The sequence below is a fragment of the Oncorhynchus mykiss genome, chromosome 15, assembly GCF_013265735.2.
Source record: "Oncorhynchus mykiss isolate Arlee chromosome 15, USDA_OmykA_1.1, whole genome shotgun sequence".
NCBI classification, from domain to species: domain Eukaryota; kingdom Metazoa; phylum Chordata; class Actinopteri; order Salmoniformes; family Salmonidae; genus Oncorhynchus; species Oncorhynchus mykiss.
In genome coordinates, this window is record NC_048579.1 from 61254071 (window position 1) to 61278481 (window position 24411).

The following is a 24411-nucleotide window of genomic DNA, read 5'->3' on the forward strand; positions in this document are numbered from 1 at the left end:
GTTAAGAATATTCAGAGAAAGCAGTCACTTCACCAAACTTTACAATTAAGATGAAACCATTACACAAATTAATTGCATGTCAGTTGCATCTAATATTGATCAACATATAGCCAGCCAACTTTGAGAATAAAGTAGGGCTATCACAGCACAGGAAAATATATGTGGAAACTCTGAATAATCTATTTTGAATGGTTGTCAACTTGTCACATTATTATTCTTATAATATATCCAAAAGCGCCCCTCCCCCACGAACAGTAGTAATTTTGTTCTGTTTGAACGGTTCTTGTACATTTCAGATGAGCTCTAAAAAAGACAACACTGTCTATTGTTCCAATAAACCGCTTTGGAGTGCAATACCGTTGTTTCTAGTAGAGGGCGCTGCGTGGCAGTACGAGCTCGAGGCCTCAGATCTTTTTGTCTGGAACTGGATCCCGCTGCCGCTCTACAGTGTGTGCGATTGCTTGGAGCCGCGTCCGTAACACACTGTCAAACCACTCCAAACGAACACATTTGATACCAAAACTATTAATTTAGCATATTTTACAATGGCAGTTGTAGTTTGCCGTTGAAATCGGCCGTTATTCTGGCTAAGTGTTTATTACAACTTGCAGAATCGGCTTGTTTTCTGTGTATAGCTGTGCATCAGTCTTTATTAGCGAGCTGGCGCTCTTCTTGCTATTAGCTATTTCTTTAACTTTTTTAAACACTCAGCTTCGCGAATGACTGAGCGCCGGCGGAGTATGGGATCCTTGGTGTCTTAGGAAGCGAGTGAGTGGGGGTTTAACCGTTTTTACATGCAAAAACAATGGCAAATTCGACGGGGAAAAATGTACTAGATCAGCGAAGGAAGGGACTGGCTTTCCTGGACGAGCTGCGGCAATTTCACCGAAGCAGAGGGTGAGAATGGGGCGTTTAAATACACCTTTAAACATCATGTACATATGACTATGGATGCTTACAAACAATTACTAATACTATTCTCCATGTATTTCATTATTTTTCCTTCAGATCGCCGTTCAAGAAGATTCCTATCGTGGGTGGGAAAGAACTAGATCTTAATGCTCTCTATATCAGAGTCATTTCGTTAGGTGGATTTGCTAAGGTGAGTGCAACAAAAAGTGCATTTTCGCACTCTCGGTTTTCAGTGAACAGCTAGAGAACTCTCTTTCGGCATCCCGAATAGCTATTTCATACTAAAACGGCTGTAGGAGAGAGATGATTGCGGTCGGCCTTGTGCTAGTTTGCCATCTATGCAATGTGGTGGCTTGTGTTGTGTATGGTTTGAATTGAAAGTCCGTACGGTAGCTGCACTGCTCGGAGTCTGAGTGCAGTAAGAGCAACTCAAAATTAGCGGGCACGTTTAACATCGATTATCGGCACTGGCTAGGAGGAACTATTCGCCGCGGGGGATAGGTAACATTTTGTGCAAGTAGATTTTTTACGATAATTTGGGGGAAGCTAGTTATTCGCATTAGCCATCTTTGGCTCTATGGCTGAAGACAAATGTAGGCCGCACACAGGCCTATTTATTGAAAACTGTAAACGTGAAAATGATTTCCCAAATAAAGACTGCTCGCCTTCATTCCATCATTGCTACTAGCATTGTGCTGAAGCGGGTCATCGTTGTCTCGGGCTTTGGAAGCTACCACATTTAGCCTGCACGCTTGGCTTGCCAGAAAAGTAATGTTAGCCAGATTGCTAACACTAGCTTGTAAGTAAGCCATCCAGTTCAAGCTGTAGCTAGCTGTGAGTTGTTGCTTGCAAACATGGAATTAAATACACAGTTCTAGCTAATAAAAGTAGCTAACATTAACATCTTGTTACTAGATGCTAATCAGATTGTTTATGATTCATCTAATACATATTTTATGCATCCTGATATTGCTTAATTGAAAAATGTGTAATAACATCCTTATTTACTTTACAGGTTTCTGACAAGAATCAGTGGTCAGAGCTGGGTGAAGATTTTAACTTCCCAAGGAGTTGTTCAAATGCAGCATTTGTTTTAAAACAGTACTACCTTCGGTAAGTGGCATGGTCTTGTATTAGCTACTACACTCAGACAGCATGTGGCAAATGTTTACAAATTCTGAGAGGCTGGAAGCAGGAAAGGACCATGCAACAATCCAGCATTGCTGACAGTTGTAAAGATGTTGAACACGGAAAACAAAAACACCATACTGGACCTTACCTTGGCTGCAATATTTATGCCTCATAGCAGTATGTTTTGATGTAAAATTTACTAAACTTTACTGGGTTAATGCAGATCACTATTTTATATATATATATATATATAATTGTTTGTTTGTTATGCCATGTCTTACTGCTGGGGATTCTGCCATACATATTCTCTTTGTAGATTTAAACTATTATTAAGGGACATGAACTGGGAATGCTTTTTAAATGGTCCATGATTTGTGTGTTACTGAATGCTGGCTGGTCATTTTGCAATTGAATAGGCTAGCCGTTGCCACAACTGCAATAAGCGGCACGTTACCCTAAACACCTTTTGCCCTCGGTGTAGATGTTTCACCAGCAGTAAGCCTTTGGCCATTGTGGAGCTGCTTCTCTACTCAAGTCTCATTTTCCCTCCAAAATATTGCCATCATTGACACGGTCACCTGCTTTTAAGAGGAAGGATCATATTCACCAGTCTAGCCTAGAGGCTGCTTATACGACGCTGCGTTGCCAGTTAGTTGAAGCAACATATCTTTAATAATCCTGTTGCATTAATCACCTTCACAATTTGGGAATGGTTTAAAGAGCTCTAGGTCAACAGTCTGCAAGTAACCAATCTTGTAGGCAAGTCAAATTCTTAACAAGGTTCACACAGACTCTACCTAAGTATCATAACTGCCTACAGATATGGCTTATGAATTTGAACAACTCGGCATAGGCCTAAAGATGTTATTGCCAACCTCTCTTAAGTCATCATGGGATTTTGTATAGGCCCTACATGCAGAGCCAATAATAGGCCAAGCACAGTAATGAAGTGTTTCCAAATGGTCCTGGTTATTCCAGCATTTTTAGCAAAGGATTTCATTCTTGCTATCAGATGAACAATAGTAACGCTTGATACCCTATAAGAGTTTGTTGAATTAAAATATTTTTACATTAACTTCCCATGCAAAGCTGATTTGATATTGGGCAGGCAATGTTACCCTGCGAGGTGTGGGTGCAGGCTGTTTTAGCCCAGCTGCAACACCTGATTCTACCAATCAACAAGGCCTACATGGTCTTCAACCAAGAAACAGGTGTGTTGCTGCTTGGCTGGGAACAAAAGCCCGCACCCAGTGAGACAAATTTCCCCACTTTCAAATTGTCATTTGAAGAGTCATAGGCTAATTTATAATGCAGGGCTCCACAATGTGACCATTTTACTCACATATACAATGTCGTCACAGTTCGCATATGTGTATCGTCAAGTACAAGTATTGTGATATTTTATTTAGGAGCACCAGTGCGCCTAGAAGAATGAAGGATTCTAACATTATTACTTCAAATATTTTTTGTGTGCACCTGGCTACATTTTCCGACTTAGTTCGCACATGTGCTCCTTGTAAAAAAAAAAAAAAGTATGCGTAGAGCCCTGTAAAACAATGTTTGACTGAAACACAGAGATATAAATAGCCTAACTGACAGAACATCAGCAGGTTGGAAGGAGCTGTTGGGAGCTGCCCAGATACATGCTTTATTTTGCCTCATATTTTCAAACAAATGCACAGGCCTAACCCATTTCAAGCCTGCATTTGACCTGACTGCCTGAAACTTTTCCTGGGTTTTACCTCATGACACAGCCCACTGGGATCACATAGAAGTTTGACCATTCTGGTCTACAACTACCATTCCTTGGAAGATTTTTTTCACAGCTTATATATGTTGTTTATTTTTACCACACTCCTGTGTCTTTACCAAACAAAAAATTGAATTGGCCAGGCTAAGACAGCCTTCTACCATCAACTCAAACTGGTTTAAGGGGGAGATGTAGCCCAATGCCAGGTCTCTATTATAGGGTAAGCAAGCCTGTAACGGTGAAACTTATTGGAACCAAAGAGCCCTTTGGTTTAACTGGGAGGTGTAGCTCAATACCAACGCGGTCTTAAGGGCAAACGCTGAATAGTCAGAAATGTATTGAAGTAGGGAGTCGTTTGCTTGTTGGTCTTCTTGTACCGCTACTTAAATCAACATTGCCAAGCCACTTGTCAGTGAAAATAGTAAGTAATCATACAACATGGGAATCTGAGCAATAGACTCAATAGTTGACCTCTGATTGTCGTTTAGTAAAACTGGAATAAAAATTCCACTTATGTGAAAGACAAACATGGAATAAATGAGTTGTTGCAGCTCAATTCAAGTCACTACAACCATCATGTTGAGGCACAAGTTCAACAGTCTAGTGGTTGCTTCCCCTTGTATCCTTTTATCTGCATTGGTTTGAACCTGATACATGGGGGTAAGCAATATTGATGTTGTGCCTACTGCGTACAGTAAATTGGCTTTTGTCTGTCAATTTCCTTCACCTTAGTTCAGGTGCAGGAGAGGAGGTCTCTTAAGACAGATGCAGCTCGTGAATAGACTGTACCCAACATCATGATGTTAGCACTGTGATGCCCATGCCAAAACAAGAGCTGAATTAGAACTACCTCGCTGTTTTCATGCATAAGTGAAGTCCGAGGCAATCAAGTTGTCTCATTCACACATCGTTTGCTAGTGAGATTAGCCTTGGCACCTCAACAAAGGTGAAACGCGGCAACAGCGTTTAGAGATCCGGTGTTACCCCGATGTCCCCTGATATCTGTATGTCTCTTTCTGATGTTAAATAGAGGGTGCTAAAATGATATAGCAAAACTCATGTATCAGCGAGCCACAGAACTGTAGCGAGTCTGCTGAAACTTTGGAAATGCATGTTATTTCGACAAGATTTTGCAGACAATGTCAACAGTTTCCTGGTGTAACCCAAGCGTGCATACCATATTCATTTTTATGAAAAGTCAATTTGCTTTCTAAACCAGTGTCATATAAATTAGGGCTGTGACGATACTAGTATCGTGATATTTTTTACATGGCAAAAATGAAAACACAAAGCAGACATCTCTGGTCCTTTAAAAACTTGCTGTATGTTAAGTATTGTGTTTTGTAGCTTGGAAAACACAGTGAACAAAAATATGAACGCAACATGTAAAGTGTTGGTTTCATGAGTTGAAATAAAAGATCCCAGAAATGTTCCATATGCACAAAAATCTTATTTCTCTCAAATGCTGTGCACAAATTTGTTTAAATCCCTGTTTGTGAGCATTTCTCCTTTGCCAAGATAATCCATCCACCTGATAGGTGTGGCATATTAAAAAGCTATTTAAACAGCATAATCAATACACAGGTGCGCCTTGTGCTGGTGACAAAAGGCCACTAAAATGTGCAGTTTTGTCACACAACATAATGTCACAGATGTCTCAAGTTTTGAGGGAGTGTGCAATTGGCATGCTGACTGCAGGAATGTCCACCAGAGCTGTTGAAAGAATTGGATGTGCATTTCTCTACCATAAGCCGCCTCCAACGTCATTTTAAAGATTTGGGCAGTACGTGCAACTGGCCTCAGACCACGTGTATGGCATCATGTGGGCGAGTGGTTTGCTGATGTCAACGTTGTGAACAGAGTGCCTTCTGGTGGTGGGGTTATGGTATGGGCAGGCATAAGCTATGGACAACGAACACAATTGCATTTTATCTATGGCAATTTGAATGCAGAGATCCTGAGGTCCATTGTCGTGGCATTCATCCGCCACCATCTCCTCATAGTTTCAGCATGATAATGCACAGCCCCATGTCGCAAAAATCTGTGCACAATCCTGGAAGCTGAAAATGTCCCAATTCTTCCATGGTCTGCATACTCAACAGACATGTCACCACCCATTGAGCATGTTTGGGATGCTCTTTGGGATAGCGTGTTCCAGTTCCCGCCAAAATCCAGCAACTTCGCACAGCCATTGAAGAGGAGTGGGACAACAGGCCATAATCAACAGCCTGACCAACTCTATGCGAAGGAGATGTCGCACTGCATGAGGAAAATGGTGGTCACACCAGATACTGACTGATTTTCTGATTCACAACCCCTACTTAAAGAAAAAAAGAAAAGGTATCTGTGACGAATATCTGTCATCCCAGTCATGTGAAATCCATAGATTAGGGCCTAATGCATTTATTTATATTGACTGATTTCCTCATATGAACTGTAACAGTGAAATTGGTGTTTTCTATCATCAGATGTAGGCCTAACAATTACAATCCGCTAAAGTTGAGTAACTCCATAGTTCCCCACTTAAGTCGATAGGACAAACTGTTGCGAATGATGGGCAGCAGAAGTTGTTCACTCTATAAAAAAGGTACACCCGGGAACCACTGTTTAAGAAGAGCAGCTCTCCCTACTCCAAATCCTATTTCCAATGCCTGGCATACATTACAAGACTTGACTGGCAAGTAGGACCTAACCTTGTGTTGGACAAAGAAAACTATAGAACGTCTGCTTGTTTGCAATTTGATTACAGGTGAAGCGCCATGGTTATTTGCTTAGGTTTTGTTCTGGTTTTCCGCCACTGTGTGAGGCCACAGCTAGCTCTCCCTCAGCATACCCCCTTATTTTGTCACTGGTTATCTGCTTCCCATGCCTTTCTCTACTATTTTTAAAATTGTTAAACCTTGTCAGCAACAATAGCTAGGAGAGGTTTTGAATCACAGATATAACAGTCCAGGGGTGGGGATTGGAGCTGTTGGGACTAGCGAAAGCTAGCCGAGGTAGGCAACACTACTACTGCTACTGGCCTAAGATTGGGCATGCTGTCCCAATGTTCTTTGACTGTGGTAAGCTCTCTGCAGATCACACAAAGAAATGTTTGAAATGAAATGTTTCTGTTGGATAGAAAGTGAGACGGACTTTAACTTTGCAACAAGCTAACTACACTTGTGGAAAATGTATTTAGGGGGCTGACAAATTAAACTTAGCCACCATTCTCATTATGTTAAGCATGGTCTTGAGGCCAAAGTGTTTTATTTTTTGTCTAATGGCATTATTTTATATTTGTTGTGATTCCCACCTTGATTGTGGTTGTTAGCTTTCTTCTCGGTGTCTTCTCATTGTCTCCCCAGACCAGTTTCTTGTCCACAACCTAGTACCTGGATTTCACCCACCCCCACTCTCAGTAGTGGCCTGTATATAGTGCTTCCATTTATTATTTTATCAGCCATAAAACCAGCCTATCAATTGACATAGCTTTAGGCTACATAATCTGGATTTCTAATGTTGCTCATCGGTCTCTGTTGAATGCCCCATGTTTAATAAGTTGTCTCTGTCTACTCAAATGAATCTGCAAGCGTTTAATTTAAAGGTACAATAATATATACCTGTTTATAGAACAGTAGTAATGCCAGTTAGTTTACTCAATCTGATTGTGTGTTTGTATGTGTGCTTGTCCAACAGGCGGCACCCAATTTTCTCTCTCTCTCTCTCTCTCACACTCACTCACTCACTGAGGCAGCCTTTATTGAGAGGGTTGCTCTTATGTCCTATCAGCTCTTGTATGATCCGGACAACCCTAAATTACATCAGTTCTCAAACAGTCACCATTTGCAGTGGTAGATCTATGGCTTCAGTTGGTTGCCTACATTTTTATTGTGTGCCGTTCAGATTAATTGAAAAAATGTGATTTAAAAAAAAAAAGTATATATATTTTTTGTTGTTGCTGGGGACAAAAAAATGAGTTAAGAGCCCTGTTCTACCTTAATTGCTTGTTTTTCCCCAGCTGATGGTATGACACATGCAATGACATTATTTTTTAAATGTCAACTTGATTGGACACTGATAATGAGAAGGCCTCCTAATTCTGTGTTGCTTTTCTGTGGCACTCTGGCTGTTGTCTTGTCAGAAGAATGGGTGCTTTTTGCCAGCCATGTATGAAAAGGGAAGTGCATACATGAGCAGCTGCAACAGAACCCACCACCACCACACATCCCGCCTCCCCTTCTGCCCGTGCCCAGACAAGTGTGTGATGACGCTGTGCAGAGCCAGGGCCTCTCCAAACGGAGAGTTGGTGTATTTATAGTCCAGTGTGTCACGCGCCGTGGACGGGGGATTACCTTGGTCACGGCGAACCAGCAGCAGCACTGGGACTCCGTTCAGATTGGAGCTCTCACTCTGACTCATGGCAGCACACACACTCCGCGCTTAGCCAGGGCTTTCCACGCTACCACTGGTGAGGTATTTTCTGTTGCCACCACTGCAGCATGTGTCTGTGTAAACAAATATTCAATGTGCAGATGTGTTGGTTCCTCCCTACCTAAACATGTGAGAGAAGGCTGCAGCACTTATTAGACATTCTCAACTCAAGTAAGGTTTTGCAGATTTTTTTGTAGACTTTTTTGGCTTTAGACAGAAAGCTGTCAGTATTTTTCTTTCATTGAAACTCCCTCTGCTTTTCTGCACTCCTCCCCAGCTGAGCGGTTGGTCATTTGAATGAGGACATCACCCCAGTGTCTGGAATATTCTGTCTGTGCTGATGATAAGGTCATATCATCCCCACCTGTGTCACATCCAAGCTGAATAAACATATTAAGGAATACTGGTATTGGTTGTGACTCTTGATAAACTAGTTTGCCCTAAGCAATAGGGCACAAAGGATTCATCACTTGTACTCTGCTTAAACACTTGCACATGTCTTTTGATTCTTGAGTCAGCTAGGCGTAAACATAATTATTTCAACATAACCGATGGTCTCTATGTCAAACTTGGATTGGATTTTTATCCCCCTCTGGCAGTATTTTCATTTCATGCTTTGTCGTGTAGTCATTCATGTTCACTCTGTCGATTTTAGAAGTAGGCGAGAGACATTGGTTGTGTTGTAAGCCCAGTTTTGTAGTTTGTTCCACTCTGCTGCGACTGAGTAGTGGAATTGCTTTGTGACTGGGGTTGGAATAGAATGTGGGCACAGATAGCCCAACAACATTAGTGTTGTCTGTAGGAGGACTTTGAAAATGTTAGGAGTTCACAGAAGTAGGCTTGTGAGTCTTTATAGGCCGGAGTGTAGCCTACCAGTTTACTTGTGTGATTGCAGGCATTAACCAAATTCCTCAGAGTGGCTGTCATACTCCATTGGCAAATTTATATGGTGGGAATGTGCCAGGGTGTCCAGTTTTGTTATCAGGGATTTGGAGGCACAACAGTTGATGTTGAAGCCACAGTCTAAGGATACAGGACTTATCCTAGTTAGGGAGATTTGAGGATCGGGTGAAACAGGATTATTTGCTATAGAGAAGCCATTCTAAATTCGATATTGGGGGGGAGAGTAGGAATAGGTGGGGTCTTGGATCAGTCACCCTCTGAGCATTAAGTTCTCTTTTGTCTACAGATATTTAGAAAAGTATGAAAAGGTCCATCACTTCGGCGAGGATGATGACGAGGTGCAGCCTGGGAACCCGAAACCATCTCTTCCAATCGGTGCAATTCCCTGCTCCTATAACTACCAGCAACACACTGTATCAGGTAAAGCTTTCCCTCTCTTTTACAAAGTGTCTTCAAACAACCACAAAGCAATAATTGGCTACATAAGTTCTGCCAAAATCTTGTTGGTTGGGCTAGGACTTGAAGTACAATAACGATTCTTGAAGGGATGGCCCCATATTTTGCTTTCGAGCTAGTTCTTAAAGGGACAGTGGTATTTCAGGATGGTGGCATATTCCAGGAAAGAAACAGATGCAAGTATGATAAAAACTTAGTTTCTTATTGACACTTTGAGAAGAGTGATTTTATTGGACAGGTATCTGAGAGGTAGGGCTGGGTAATTGCTAGTGGTGGGGGGAAAAATAGATGGTTACATATTGGGATATTATTTTTGATATATCGTTTTGACAGCATCGCAGTATTCATTTTGCGGTAGTACCTGCCCCAAAACTCCAGTATTTTTCCTTGATGACTTGTTCTCATCTTCTTTTCAGCTATTTTATTTCCTTGACTGATCAAAACTAGTTTTCTCATGGCTCGCTCTTGTGCCTCTGCAGCCATAAGCAGACATAAGGTGAGCAATATATTTGGAACATCAAATCACAGTCAAATCACAGTATCTGATCGCAATACACATAGAATAATGAGAATCGCGTGCCGAATCGGCACCTTAATATTGTGATAATATTTTATTGTGAGGTCCCTGGCAATTCCCAGCCCTAGTAATTGCTTTGGGCCTCACGATACAATATCACTATACTTAGATGCCGATAAGACATGTATTGAGATTGTATATGTATCACTATTCTGTATGTATTGCGATTCGATGTTCCAAACACATGCTCACTATACTGTATATTTGCTGCAGAGGGACAAGAGAAAGCCATGAGAACTAGTTGTGGAGGTTAAAGTGCTCACGTTGTTGGCTCAACATGCTTTCTTTTTTAATTAAAAAATATATATATAAAAAATAAGATGGAGAAAAAGCTACAGGATGATAAATACCTGATATGTGGGGCAGGTACGTACACCTGACTAACGTTAATAATATAGTCACAGTAACGATGTAAAACCAGCAAAAATTAAATTGTGATACTCTACTGTATCCATACTGTGAGGTAAAGCAACCACCCTTTGGTGGATTTTGGGATGCCGTGAAATAAATAAAAGTACTCTTAGGTCAGAGGACAACCTTGGTGTGTGTTTATCAAGGTGGATATTTCTTCAAGTATCGAGTGATGTGGCTGTTGAAGAACACCGCCAACTCTGGTTTGAGTTGAAACTTTACGACTCAAATGGAGAACATTATGGCCACCTTCAGCACTGAACTTCCTCGCAACACTCTTGACTGGGAGAACTAGGTCTCTCTCTACTCAAAGCACACATTCGTTAGTCATCTGAATGTGCATATACTGCAGGCTTGTTTGCTTTGTCTTTTCAGACAATTTATTCCACCTCATAACATAATCATAGATTCATCAAGATATAATTTGGAAAGCTCAAGAGAGGAGAATGTTAGCAAGACAACAAGATCTTAAAATGTATGATGAAAGTAGCCTATATTCCAAGAAAGAGGAGTTGTACTAGGATTAGTCTTTGAGCTGTTTCAGAACTGAGACGCAATGTACTTCATACGGTATTTGGGCTGCTACATTTATACTCCTTTTGTTTATGTGCAAACATATGGGCCTTTAAACCAGTGCTCTGCCACCAGAAGCTCATATCCTCCCTCATATGGCTGTTGAGATAATTGTTTGAATAATCTTGACTTTGGACAAAAATTGTAATACAATCTTGCACAGGCCTGAGAGACCCCCATCAGTAAGAGTGTATCTGAACTGAGGTTGTCATTTCCGCAGGCATGCAGGCAATTTGCAACAGTGTGTTACCATGGTGCTGTGTGATGGTGCATTACCACCATGCCCGCTATGTGTGAAGTAGCTCTAGTTCAGGAGTCCTGACAGCTACACACACACACACACACACACACACGTGTGAAACAGATGCAAAGCTGCCAGCTGTGAGGAGTTGGCTATTTATATCCCATTGATTGCACCGTAATCAATTTCAAATAACTGAAATATACCATACAATCATTGCCATGCCAGCAAAGTTATGCCAAGTGACTGAGGCTTCAGGAAGTTGCACTTGTTAAGCCCACCCCCTGCATGTGACTTTAATTACTGTTTCCTATCTTTGAAAGCATATTCATTATCAGGCAGGTGTCCCAGTGCATGCAGTTGCAATCCATTTTTTTAAACAGTCTAAATAAAAGTATAATTTCTCAAGGTCTTTATAGCGCAACATTATAATGTTTTTGTATGTTTTCATCAGGCTTTCTTTACATTCACTTTGAAGTTGAAATTACAACTGGATTTGTGGGTTTTTTTTGTCCCCAGACTATCTCCGCCAAAGCTATGGACTGTCCATGGAGTTCACGGCCCCTTGCGACTATAACAAACTGGTGCTCTCTCTCCTGTCGGGCTTGCCCAATGAAGTGGACTTCGCAATCAACGTTTGCACTCTCCTCTCCAACGAGAGCAAGCATGCCATGCAGCTGGAGAAAGACCCCAAACTCATCACGCTGCTACTGGCACATGCAGGTGTCTTCGATGACTGTACGTCTTCAACACCTTTAAATATTCTTCATTAGTATCCAAATCTATTTTTGCAGGACAGTAATTAGAAAGATGTGTGTTTTTGTAATCTTTGTCTATCATGGGAACTTGGGGGAAATGTTGAGACACTCGCACTACTGTGCTCAGTTTCCTTTTTTGGTTAAAGTGGAAATGGGGAGTCAGTAGTTTATTCCCTTTCATTTGCCTGTATGGAGACTAGATGAGTTATTACCTCCTTGGTAAACTTGTTAATTTATAGTCTGAAGAAGGTTGTGTTCAATGCAGAAATCCAGGCTTTAACACAACAAAATGTGAACACTGTGCATTCCTTTTCAAGGCACTGCCATAGCAGAACCTTTTTTGTTGTTGTGATCCCTCAGGTGTGAAAGTACCTTCTGTCTCAGAATGTAAGGGTTGGAATGTTCTCTCTAACGGTACTCTTGTGAATTTGCAGCACTAGGCAGCTTCTCCTCTGTATTTGGGATGGACTGGAAGGAGCAAACCTCCCGGGACTTCATGAAGGTAGATTTGACTGACAGACTCACTATATATGTATACTATAGGTTTGTAAGTTACAGGGCTTTTGGTCAGAGGGAGAAAAAAAAACAGTTGCCTCGCCTCCAGCCGTTCAGGGATCTTCGTGAATACGGTGATATGTCCTCGCGGGAGTACATCAGCCTTAACCGCTCTTGTTTTTTGTAGCAATGCATCTTTTCGGCAGTCACTATTTCAATAATAATCTGTGAATATGATTCTACAGTTCTGGAAGGATGTGGTAGAGGATTCTGAAGTCTGGGACCTCATCTGGGACAAGACCAGCCTGACACAAGGTAAGCAATTTATGCCGACAGACCCAATTTTAAAAGACCCATGGCACAATAAAATATTTTTTGCACATCAATGGTAAAAATAGCACGTCAAATAAATATTACGGCAACATTGTTTTGTGGACTTTTTGTGTAATAAAGTATTTGAAGATTTCTCAACCATTGCTCAGACCCTCGATGTCCTTGGGGGATCAGACATTCACTGTTCTCTCTGCTCTTCTCCCAGTGACAGACACTACGCTGGGGGACGAGCGCTGGGGCGCCCTCTTCCACCCGCCACGCAACCTAGGCATCAGCGACATCGAGGGTCAGCGGGTCCTGCAGGTGGGAGTCATCCTCCGCAACCTCTCCTTCGAGGAGGCCAACGTCAAACTGCTTGCTGCTAACCGCACCTGTCTGCGGTTCCTCTTACTGTGCGCCCACTGCCACTTCATCTCCCTACGGCAGCTGGGATTGGATACACTCGGCAACGTGGCCGCAGAGGTGAGGCGTTTTTACTGTTATATTTATCTTCTGGATGTTATTACTTTTGTGCAGTATGGAGCTAAGTAGTACTATTCAGTATCATGTTAGACAAGGCTGTAGCTGTTCCAGAGCATTTGTGTTATTGATGATTCCATTAATTAATATCTCTGTTTTCTCTCCCAATAGCTTCAGTTAGATCCTGTTGACTTTCGAACAACCCACCTAATGTTTCACACCATCACCAAATGCTTGATGTCAAGGGACAGGTTCCTGAAGATGAGGGGTGAGTGAAAGAGCCCATACTTTATCTTTGTCAGTGTCTGGGTCTTTTTATTACAAATTCAATGTCAGATTTATTTTTATATCACTGGCCTTGTAATGCGAAAGCAACTTCATGTCTTTATGTAAAAACAGTAAGCATAAATTGTGATAAAAGTAGAGATGATTTTCCCCAGAGCCTGACTATTTGTTCCTCCTCCCCTCAGCCATGGAGATCCTGGGTAATCTGAGCAAGGCGGAGGACAACAGTGTGCTGATCTGTGAGTACGTGGACCAGGAGTCATACCGTGAGGTGATCAGCCTGCTGTCGCTGCCTGACCTCATGCTCCTCATGTCCTCCCTGGAGGTCCTCTACCTGCTGGCCCAGCTGGGGGAGATCCCCTGCAGCAAGATCGCCTCCGTGGACAGGAGCATAGGTGAGATACCAACAACCTAGCCCTAACCATGGTACTAGTAACCTAGACACTAGTCAGGATTGAGGATACATGCAGTAGTATAAACAACCAACCAGAATGGAGGGGATGGAGAACCGTCTAACCAAGATAAAGTATGTATAGCATTAACAACTGATGGAGTGTTTGAGTACAGTTTGATTAAGTATAGTCTCTTAGCATGGCACAGCAACCAAGCTACATGAATTGGGAAACAAACTGGTTGCACAGAAGATATTTGTCGTCTCTTGGAGAAATAGGAAATTCAATCATTTTCAGAATTGGGAAATCCAAAACAACCGTCATGCAACAATTTAGACGTACGTTATTAAACGGTGTATATGTGTGTCCCTGGGCAGATCTGCTGGTACGGCTGGTGTCAGTGGACCTGCACACGTTTGGTCCGGATGCTCTGACGGCCGTGAGGCTGATGGAGCACCAGGCTGCTGGGCAGAGCCAGGTGGCCGAGGTGCGGCCACAGCTTGTAGAACAGCTGCCTGCTCCGCTGCAGGGCGCACCCATCCCAGGTGAGCATCTTAACACTTAAACCCTGTCCCCTGATCTTCAGATGCACATAGAAATTAAATGAACCCGGGTTATATTCATGTTGTACATAAAATCAGAATTTAGAGCAAACTGTGTGAGGGCAATAATTAGACATATGGTATAAAGGAACAGTTCCCTGAGACAATGGCCTGAGATTATAGGCTCAGCTCTGTGGAGCCTTGCTCCTTGTCGTGTACGTTAGAGACTGATCGAAAGCTGACAGCTCATCAGTTTACGCCTCCCATAAGCCTCTGCATCCACTCTGTTCTGTAGAGACTTTCCATCCGTTGGTGATTTAGAAACATGGATGATCAGGCAAACTGGTGTAACCCGTATTGTATGCAATCAATCAGCTAAAGTTGATGTTTGCATGAGGTGCTAGGAATAATTCAAGCTAGGGAAAACACAGCAGTCTGCTTGTACAGTACTGTCACTGCTCCCTAGTGGGAAAAATGAGGAACAGCACACTAAACACACCATGTAGGAAGGGAGCAATGTTCTGCAGATTTGACAGTTCAGTCTCACATCAGAACAAAAGTGTTTTCAGCATAGAGAATGGGTTTATTCAAAAACTTTTGTAAGTTGATCAAATTAGACTCAATAATGATGTCAGATCTCACTTCAGCAGCAAGAGTCCCTGTCCAGTCCACTCCCCCTCCTCCTGGTATTGTTGAGCTAGATGGGGAGAAGTTTACAGTGCAGTGGTGAGTCTCTCAAACACACACACACACCCTCTCATAGTTATGCTCTCTCTGTGACACATTTTAGCTCTTTAGTTTCTCTGTAAGTTGAACGGTAGTTTTCGGGTCAAGCAGTCAGCTTGCTGGTCACAATTGACCCCTGAGTAGCTATAGATACAGTTTGAGTCCCTTTGTCTCCACCAGGCTAAACGCCCACTTCGAGGTGAGCGGCGAGAGCTCCGTGTTGCGCTCAGAGATGTACTCGGAGTACCTCACCACATGCAGCAAGATGGGACGCGCTGGCATCCTGGCCTCCCAAGGCTTCCTCAAATGTCTACGGTTGGTTGGAATAATCCCATATTAAATCAATAGATTTAATTGAAAACCATCATCATTTGGAGAACACACAACTAGAAGTTCCGTTTTTTTGAATTTCCAACTGTGGTCCTGGAAGCCTTATATTCATTCATGTTGTGTTTTCAACCAAGAAATCACCCTATGGACAAGTTACAATATAGTGGTCCAAATTAAATTACTTTGAGAAGCATGATTGACAAGGTTTCAGTGTCAACTGCACTCACACCATGTCTCTTATCATTTTGTAGGACAATCTTCCCAAACCACACAGTGAAGCGGCTGGAGGACACCAAGCCCAATGCTCAGGCACACATACACGTGGTGGGGGTCAAACGGAGGGCCATCCCACTGCCCATCCAGCTGTACTACCAGCAGCAGGCTAGCCCCACACCAGGGCCCAGGCACGACGTCCCTGTCGACCCCCAGGCATCCCCGTCAGGTAAACTCACTGTACAACTAACTACATTTTGTAGTTAGTGGCATTAAAATTTAAGTTTACACATACATTGAATGTTATCACAGCAAACGTCAGAAGACATAGTTGCTATACATGTTGTCTTGGAGTATGGTGAGACATACTTTGCAGATGTGCAAATTAGACCTCAGTCAATGATTCTAATGTGTTCTTTGTTGTATCTCTTTCTGTGTTTACGCTTTGTTCCTGGGTATCCTGGGTTTGCCCGGCCTCCAGTCCCCAGCCTTACTGCTAACCCGGCAGCGCCACAGGTGGCATCCAACATGCAGGATGGTGTACCTCACCCCCAAGTGGCTCAGACTGTTCCTCGGCTCCCCCTTCACCCCCAGGCCTCACCGCATCACCACCCTGCTCAGCAGGCCAAGCCAGGGGATATCCTCAAGACGGCCATGGTCCAGAGCTCCATCCCCACCTCTGGCCAGGTGGTCCAGAACCACAGCCCCAGCATGACCCAACAGCTCCACCATCAACAAGTCATGGCGCCTACCGGGACCCCCGTCACACTGTTCCAACAGGTACAGCAGGGCCACATCTTCACGGCGCGGGTTCAGGGGGTGCCCATCGCGCAACGGCCGCCCCTGCCACACACTCCCTCCTCAGTACCCCAGGCCCTCTCCCAGGGCCCCCAGCAGGAGACGGCTGTATTCTCTTCCCCCCCACACTACGCTGCTGTGTCGGCCCCCTGCTCCTCGCTGCAAAACTTCCAGGTGGGCGGGGGCCAGGTGTTCACCATTGCCGGCGTGTCCAACACCCAGGGCTCCCGCGTCACTTTCCAGAACATCGCCCCCAAGCCTGCACCCTCGCAGGCCAGTGGACCACCAACAGCCAGTCATAACCAGCAGCAGCAGTCCAGCGTTGTCATCGTCAGCCCCAACCTCCAGCAGAACCAGGCCTATGCCCCGGCTATCCATCAGATTGTTCTGGCCAACCCCTCCACCATGTCTGGTGGCCAGGCCATCCAACTGGCAGGACAGCCTCCCGCTCCTTCCAAACCCCCACCTTGCCCTTCCACCATCGCTCCACTGCCCCAGGGCCTGCCCACTCCTTCCAACACCCAGATCCCAATGCAGGGCTCTGCTTCTGTCAGTCAGATGCTGTCGGTCAAACGGCAACCACAACAATTGAACCCCCAGCAGCAGTTTCACCCCCAGCAGCAGTTTCAGATTCAGTCCCAACCCCTGCCTCAGCAGCAGCAGCCCCCCCAGCCTACCTCCACAGAGTCCAGCCTGATCAAACAGTTACTGCTTCCAAAGCGGCCCTCCACGCCGGGCGGAAAGCTCATTCTGCCCGCGCCCCAGGTGCCTCCCCCTAGCAGCACGCAGCGTGCCCCAAGCCCACAGGTGCTCTACCAGTTGGCCTCACAGGGCCAGCCTCAGCCCCAGCAGCTCAATGTACAGCTGGTCCCCAGCCAGCTCCAGTCCCCAGGGGGGCCTCTCCAGACGGTGCAGCTCATCTCCACCAGCAGCCCCGCCACCATCATCCAGGGCCAGGCTCCTGGTGGCCAGGTCACCTTCACTGTGGTGCCCAACACAGGCTTCACCACTTCAGCCTCTGCAGCTGCCGCCCAGGTCAGCCAAGGAGCCGCTGCACCAGGCCTGCCAGCGGTCCAGACAGGCAACACCCTCCACGGGCCACCGCTGCCCTTCAGGGGGGACAAGATAATCTGCCAGAAGGAGGAGGAGGCCAAGGACGCCACGGGTCTGCACATCCACGAACGCAAGATCGAGGTGATGGAGAACTCCTCTCTGGCCGATGGGGCTGGCACCAAAACCAGCAACGGGGACCTGGCAGGGGCTGATGCTCCAGGGGCCAAGCTGCTTAACGGGAGGAAGTGCATGGACTCCAGTCTACCTCCATACCACTCAGGGAACAGCCAGGGGGCCTGTGCCAACGGACCAGCCAGCGAGAGCTGCCCTACCAACGGGAAGCAGACCTCTGGCCTGGCTAACCCACAGGAGGGCCATGTCGACCCCAAAAAGGCTCTCGTCAACGGGGTCTGTGACTTTGAGAGAGGGGACGCCTCCACAGGTGCCCACTTAAGCAAAAACATTCCAAATCATTTCGCTTCCAAACACTTGGGGAACGGGGAGGTGGGTCCTCCTCAGAAACTGCATGGGGCTCCCCAGGAGCCCTCTGTCCCCCAGCAGGATACTGCCAAAGCTGAGCAGGCAGAGCGCCTTGCCAATGGGCCTCAGGCAACAGGCCCCTTCTCTAACGGACCTATGGGGCCGGGGCCTAACTACGCACTGCCTGCATTCAGGCAGCAGCTGTTTCCCACCGTCACTGTAAACTCCCAGGGCGCCACGGGGCCAGGGACCCTGCCGGCCAATGGTTTGAGCGGTGAGAGCCGTGCGCACAAGAGGCCGGCGGAGGAGGACAAGGGGGCGTCTGTGATTCCCTGTAAGGTGGGAGTGAGGATCATCACCATCAGCGACCCCAACAAGGCGGGCTGCAGTGCCACCATGGTGGCCGTGCCTGCTGGAGCCGACCCAAGCACAGTAGCCAAAGTAGCAATAGAGAATGCCACGCAGCAGAGGAACTGCTCCACCATACAGGCATCTAGCTCTACGGTGAGTGTCACATAACTCAACAATTTGTTTCTTGTCCCAGTTTTGCAAGATGTGCCAACTTAGTTGGCTAGCAAGCTCATTAGATTGATGACTTATCTTGAATAATTAATTGGATCATTGACATTCTTGCCCTGCTGGTAAAACATGTGACTACGTTTTTTCTTCACAAACATAAAATGCAGGGCTCGACATTAACGCTTGTTCTCTTGTCCGGGACAAGTAAAAACGATGCTCGGACAAGAAGAATATAGATTGAAGTTTGGACAAAAGTAATACACTTTTTTCACATCAAACAATTACTCAGATCAGAATTTGATCAGAGGCCGACATTGGAATAATATTCCAATCTATTTTTTTATGCACATTAATAAAAAAGCCTACATGTCAAAGTGTAGATGATATGCATCTTGGCTACAGCCTCGCGTCCAAACCGATGCTGAATGCTGACATGAGGGAGGCACCAGAAAATGTAGCCAGACTTTTACTTACATAAATATAGGTTGAACACCAGTCATGTTTGAAAAATATAATAAAGGACCATTAACGTCTAAAGGCTTGATTCGACATACTCAAGGCACGGTTCGTTCAGATCAAATGGTCACAAGACCGGCCTGTTGCGCACCGCACATCACCCATCTTGATTCTGAGTGGGGTCTGCATTTTGAAGCTATTTAAAGGGCAATTCCACCACTTTTCGACCTCTTATCATTTCCAGTGTATACATATGTGAAATCAGCACTTTTTTTTAACAATCTGTAGTTACAAAGATGAGAAGGAAAGTCCTAAAGAAATGCTTCTCTGTGACATCATAGGGTAAGATATAAAAAAATAAAATGTAAATCAACCTGCAATGTGTTTTTAGCCCAAGGTGGGGAGCAAGAAAATACCTCCATCACTGAATCTGTTTGAAAATAACTGATCATGTATTCTAGTATAACTTTTTTTACTTTTGTTTTTTTCCTACAAGACGTATAAATGCACCGTTTTCGTAAATGTTGAAACTGGTTTTGTGCTGGAGATAATGAACAAGAGGTTGGTGGAGTTGCCCTTTATCTATTAACTTCATTGTTTGAAACCTTGATGTTTTGTCATTTTATGAAGCACGTCTTACCTTGTTTCAAAGTAGCCAAGCATAATCCTAGTCATTAGAAACCCATGCTAGTTGATGCATCTTTAGATCTCCCCTTGCTTTATTTCTAACAGATATTTTCATATCTCATGCGGTGTGATTTTGAGAACAATGTTTTCCTGCAAATTGCATTTTGGAACATTCGTGCATAGCCTACAGCCAAGTGCGCATTGAGTTTATTGTATAACGAAATAAAACGTTATCAACATTTTAAGCTAAACAGTCTGATCTGAGGCATCAGCCTCATTGCTTTTTTAAGTGTTTTAATGTGCAGTGGTTGTATGAATTTGGGATCTGTCATCCCCAAGTCTGTTATGAACCGTAGACATATTTTTTATCGTTCCAGGGACAACGGGAAGCCCTGGGGGGAATTATTTTATAAAGAAAAGTGTTTGGTTGTAATTGTAATGTTGCAATATTTTATAGGCTACAAAGGGTGGCCAACCAATCTCCAGGAGAGCCTTAAAGGGGCAGTGTTGTAATTCCAGATAGGCTTGAATATGGAAAGAAGCCTACAGACAGTGTAGCCTACATTTGTCTGATTCTCTATGGTAAAAAATGTAGTCATGCATGTTATTTTGTAAAGTGGATCTGTCAATGATGCAAAGATTGTGTTATTTGGGGGGGGGGGGGGGTGCTTGAGTTTTTGCAAGTAAAACATCTGACCTTGAATGTCTATCCATCACATGCAACTACAATGCTTTTCTGTTGCTGTTATTTGGGAAAATCAACTGCATTGTGATGAGTAGGGTTAGAGGCCATTTAATTATTTATACAGACTGACTTTGAAAAGATGCAATTGTGTTTTATATTGCACTTATTGGATTGGCATGTGTGTGTGATCTTTAATTTCATCGAATAACAATGCAGGGCTTACAGTTGTTGTTTTTTTACAAGCAAATGACTTGCATAAAACAAGATCAACGATGAAAGTCTTCAGGATCTAGGACCTTGAATAATTTATTCAAACTCTGTTCATATTTCTGTTTAATTAATTTCTGAAAATAACTAATAAGCAAGTGGTAGGTTATTCATATTGTATAATCTATTGTAAGCAGAGGGTAGATAGGCTAGAATCTAAATGTGTTTCTTCAAAATTAGCTTAATTTACCAATTTATCTTGTCATACTTTTTAAAAAGGTAAAAGAAATGCAATTTGGGGAATAGTCAAACACAATCATACAACACAAAATACCACTTGCTTATTTGGTCTGATAAAGCTTTGCTTCTTTCCCTGGTTTTACGCAGCCTCTGCCAACAGTGGCTCAGCCTGTGCAGGGTGGCAGCGCCAGCCCCAACGCCTCCCTTTCTGGGCCACAAGCCGTGGTGGCACCCCCAGAACAGACCAGGAAAGCGGGACAGAACTTCAAGTGTCTTTGGCAGTCCTGTAAACGGTGAGTTAATCTCTGTCCATATTGAGTTGACATACTTATTAAAGAGAAGTCCTTTGTTGTGAAAGGTGTGTTCATGTCATGGCTAACTAAAACTGCGTTTAGACAGGCAGCTCAATTCTGATATTTTTTTTCCACTAATTGGTATTTTGATCAATCACATCAGATCTTTTTCAGAGCTGATTGTTCAAAAGACCCATTAGTGGAAAAAACATCAGAATTGAGTCTTTGTGGCCTGTTCATTGGCTGTCCCATTTATATCCGTGTTCTTCCAGGTGGTTTGAGACGCCGTCTAGAGTGTTCTACCATGCAGCCACGCAGCATGGTGGCAAGGAGCTATACCCAGGCCAGTGCCTCTGGGAGGGATGTGAACCTTTCCCACGACAGAGACTGTCCTTCATAACCCATCTACAGGTAAAACTACACCCTCACCTCTCAATCAATCAGTCCATGTTTGTGGGTTTTTGCTGACAATTATCCTATTTTCTTCCTGCAGGATAAGCACTGTTCTCGAGATGCCCTATTGGCCGCACTAAAACTGGAGCAGGAACCGACACAGACGCAAGACCCAAATCAGAAAACTTCCAAGTATGTACCCTCTGGTTAGCTTAGTATGCTAGTGCTAATGTCCATTCTGGTGATGCTAGAATGCGCTATGTGTGGCTGACTGTCTTTTGCATTGTTCCACAGGCCTCAGCCAGTGGCAAGCAGCACTCCAGCCCCCCGAGCACAGAAAGCTATTGTCAATCATCCGAGCGCAGCCCTTATGGCCCTACGCAGAGGCTCTCGGAACCTGGTGTTCAGGGACTTCACTGTGAGTATGGCTGAGCTTAGCTGTTTGTTTACACTGAAGGTGTCCGGCTGACTTTTGACAGAAATGTATGATTTTATACCTGGAAATAAGATTTAAGATGTTAAACATTGCAGTCCTTGACTACTCCATATTTATCATATATTCCCACTTGGAAATATTTTGTTATCAATATATCTTGTAACTGATGAATTTCACAATCATTTTCCTTAGGATGAAAAAGAGGGACCAATGACCAAACACATAAGACTAACTGCTGCCTTAACGCTAAAGAACATTGCCAAGTATTCAGACTGCGGTCGAAAGTAAGAACAATTTTTTTTGTATACATTCACATTTACAGAAGGGTTATCTGAGGACTCCTCGTGCTGTGTTTGTTCGGAGTGATTAATCATAATCAATTAAACAAATGTTTACTGTTTGATGGAGTGTGTTTAATGACAGCTTCCTGTCTTCTCAGGTTGGTGAAGAGGCATGAGAGCCACCTCTCTGTGCTGGCACTCAGTAACATGGAGGTCTCCACAACGCTCGCCAAATGCCTTTACGAACTGACTCGCTCTCTCCAAGCTTGAGCCCACAAGAGCAACCCCACCCCCAAAAATTGGAGAACCATCCTTCAGGGGTGTCATGACAGTGGGGCACACAGGTGGGCAACACCAGACTATGCCCTTCGGACTCCCCTCCCTAACCCCACTGTGCTCAAATCGCCCCCATCTCCTTCACAAAACAAACTGCCACGGGGTCTTCCACCAGCCGCCCAAGAGGGGGAGCTCTTTAGACTGCTGCCCTGAGGGACTCTCCTACCGAAACCCTAAATACGAGCACATTTTTGTAATCCTGGGACTATTTGCAGAGAACTTATTTGAGTAGGAGCGGCAGTACGTTGAGGTTTTGCTGTGCCGGGGGAGGGGAATGGCTGGAGAGGGGGAGGGAGACGCAGCTGCAGGAGACTGGCTCGATTGTTTTTCTTTAGAACTTGATAGCGTGGTTTTCTTACTTGAGTCAATATATTTTCACTTATTTATTATTGAAATGAATACCATTACAATTAATGAAAATAATCTTGTAAATATTTGTGAATATATATATATAAAGAAAATCCTCTCATGCCGATACAGCCACTGGGGAACTTGCTCTGTGGAGTAATAGAAGCATTACTTTGGTAGAACCTTTTTTTTTTTATGATCCCTGGTTACTTGTATCTAATGTGATTCTATACTCAGCAGTGGATGAATGTACTTAAAACCTGTAAATATTTCTGCAAAGGTACTGATGCTGTAAAGTTAAGGGGGGAAAACAGTTTTTTTGTGGAACTGACTTTTTTTGTATAATAATACCTTGTAGAACTCATTTTGCTGGCTGAAAGAGTATGGAATAATATATCTCATGTCATTTTGTAGAAGAAAATAATATTGAAGGTATTCTCTCACCCCGAACATGTATCCACTGTAAACGTTTGTCATTGTACAAGCACAGTGCGCGTACATTTTTTTTTTTGTATTTGTAAATTGGTTTAAATACATGGAGTTTTATACAGGTTTTCTCCTGTGTTCTTTGCTTTATGTGCAGGTATATTTTCTTCACTACTTTTTTTCTATGTTAATATAGTGTGGAGTTTTATTGTACTATTTTTTTCATAATACCATGCCACATTCCGGCTCACGTCCTCAGACTATCCTCTCTATGGAGTGTTGTGTAACATTAATGACTGCCTGTTAGCGTCCGAGCGGGGCAGCCCACCCATCCTCATTTCTGCAGTGTCAGTAGGATGTGCTATTATACATAGACATAAGTCTGTTAGATTGGCTTTATTTACTTTGGTGACTGTTTATAGTTTTTAAATAAAAGACTGAACTATTTGTCTTTGTTTTGGTGCTCTTGTTTTGTGGTGTGAGGAGGCAATGGGTGCCTCTGTTCTACAATGTTACATGGCTGTGATCATCCCCTTTTAAATACACATATTTAAATGGAAAATGGTTTCCCCTAAATGTGTATATTCTATTGATCAAATTACAACACAGTTACAGAAAGTTGAGCTGTTTTTAGAACGTTTAATTGTGAGATCATCCCTCCCAGTGGAAAATAGATCAGAATGGTTTTCAATCTGAAGGTTTGTCCCCCCCAAACTACCTTAATTGGGTTTATATGGTGTAGTTTACCTTTTACTTGGATGTCCTGTTGATGGCCTGTCACTAAAACTGTCAGTCTCCTGCTACTGTTTATGAAATTAGACTTTCAGCCCCCATGCCAGTTACCTGTATAATTATGTTTGTCATTTTACTGCATATACATTCCGTTCAATGGAAAGGCAAGGAAAATATCAATGCTTTCTTGAAAATATTTTA

At 43.7% G+C, this 24411-nt stretch overlaps 1 protein-coding gene across 3 annotated transcripts; it reads left to right on the forward strand.

The window, feature by feature from the left end:
- LOC110490508 (AT-rich interactive domain-containing protein 2) lies at positions 1-23925 on the forward strand. 3 transcript variants are annotated; one of them, XM_036944891.1, is made up of 21 exons: positions 1-897; positions 1009-1102; positions 1928-2025; positions 9396-9529; positions 11887-12105; positions 12560-12627; positions 12866-12935; positions 13159-13415; positions 13584-13680; positions 13883-14092; positions 14467-14634; positions 15267-15357; positions 15538-15672; positions 15939-16129; positions 16382-18735; positions 21113-21258; positions 21531-21669; positions 21752-21843; positions 21946-22069; positions 22280-22371; positions 22527-23925. In XM_036944891.1, the coding sequence occupies exons 1-21, from the start codon at positions 806-808 to the stop codon at positions 22636-22638; spliced, it is 4983 nt and encodes a 1660-aa protein (XP_036800786.1). In that variant the 5' UTR covers positions 1-805; the 3' UTR covers positions 22639-23925. The 3 variants fall into 3 exon arrangements, with proteins under 3 accessions (XP_036800786.1, XP_021419606.2, XP_021419607.2); XM_021563931.2 differs by having other exon boundaries at positions 3-897; positions 15279-15357; XM_021563932.2 differs by having other exon boundaries at positions 3-897; positions 15282-15357.
- The last annotated feature ends 486 nt before the right edge of the window (positions 23926-24411 follow it).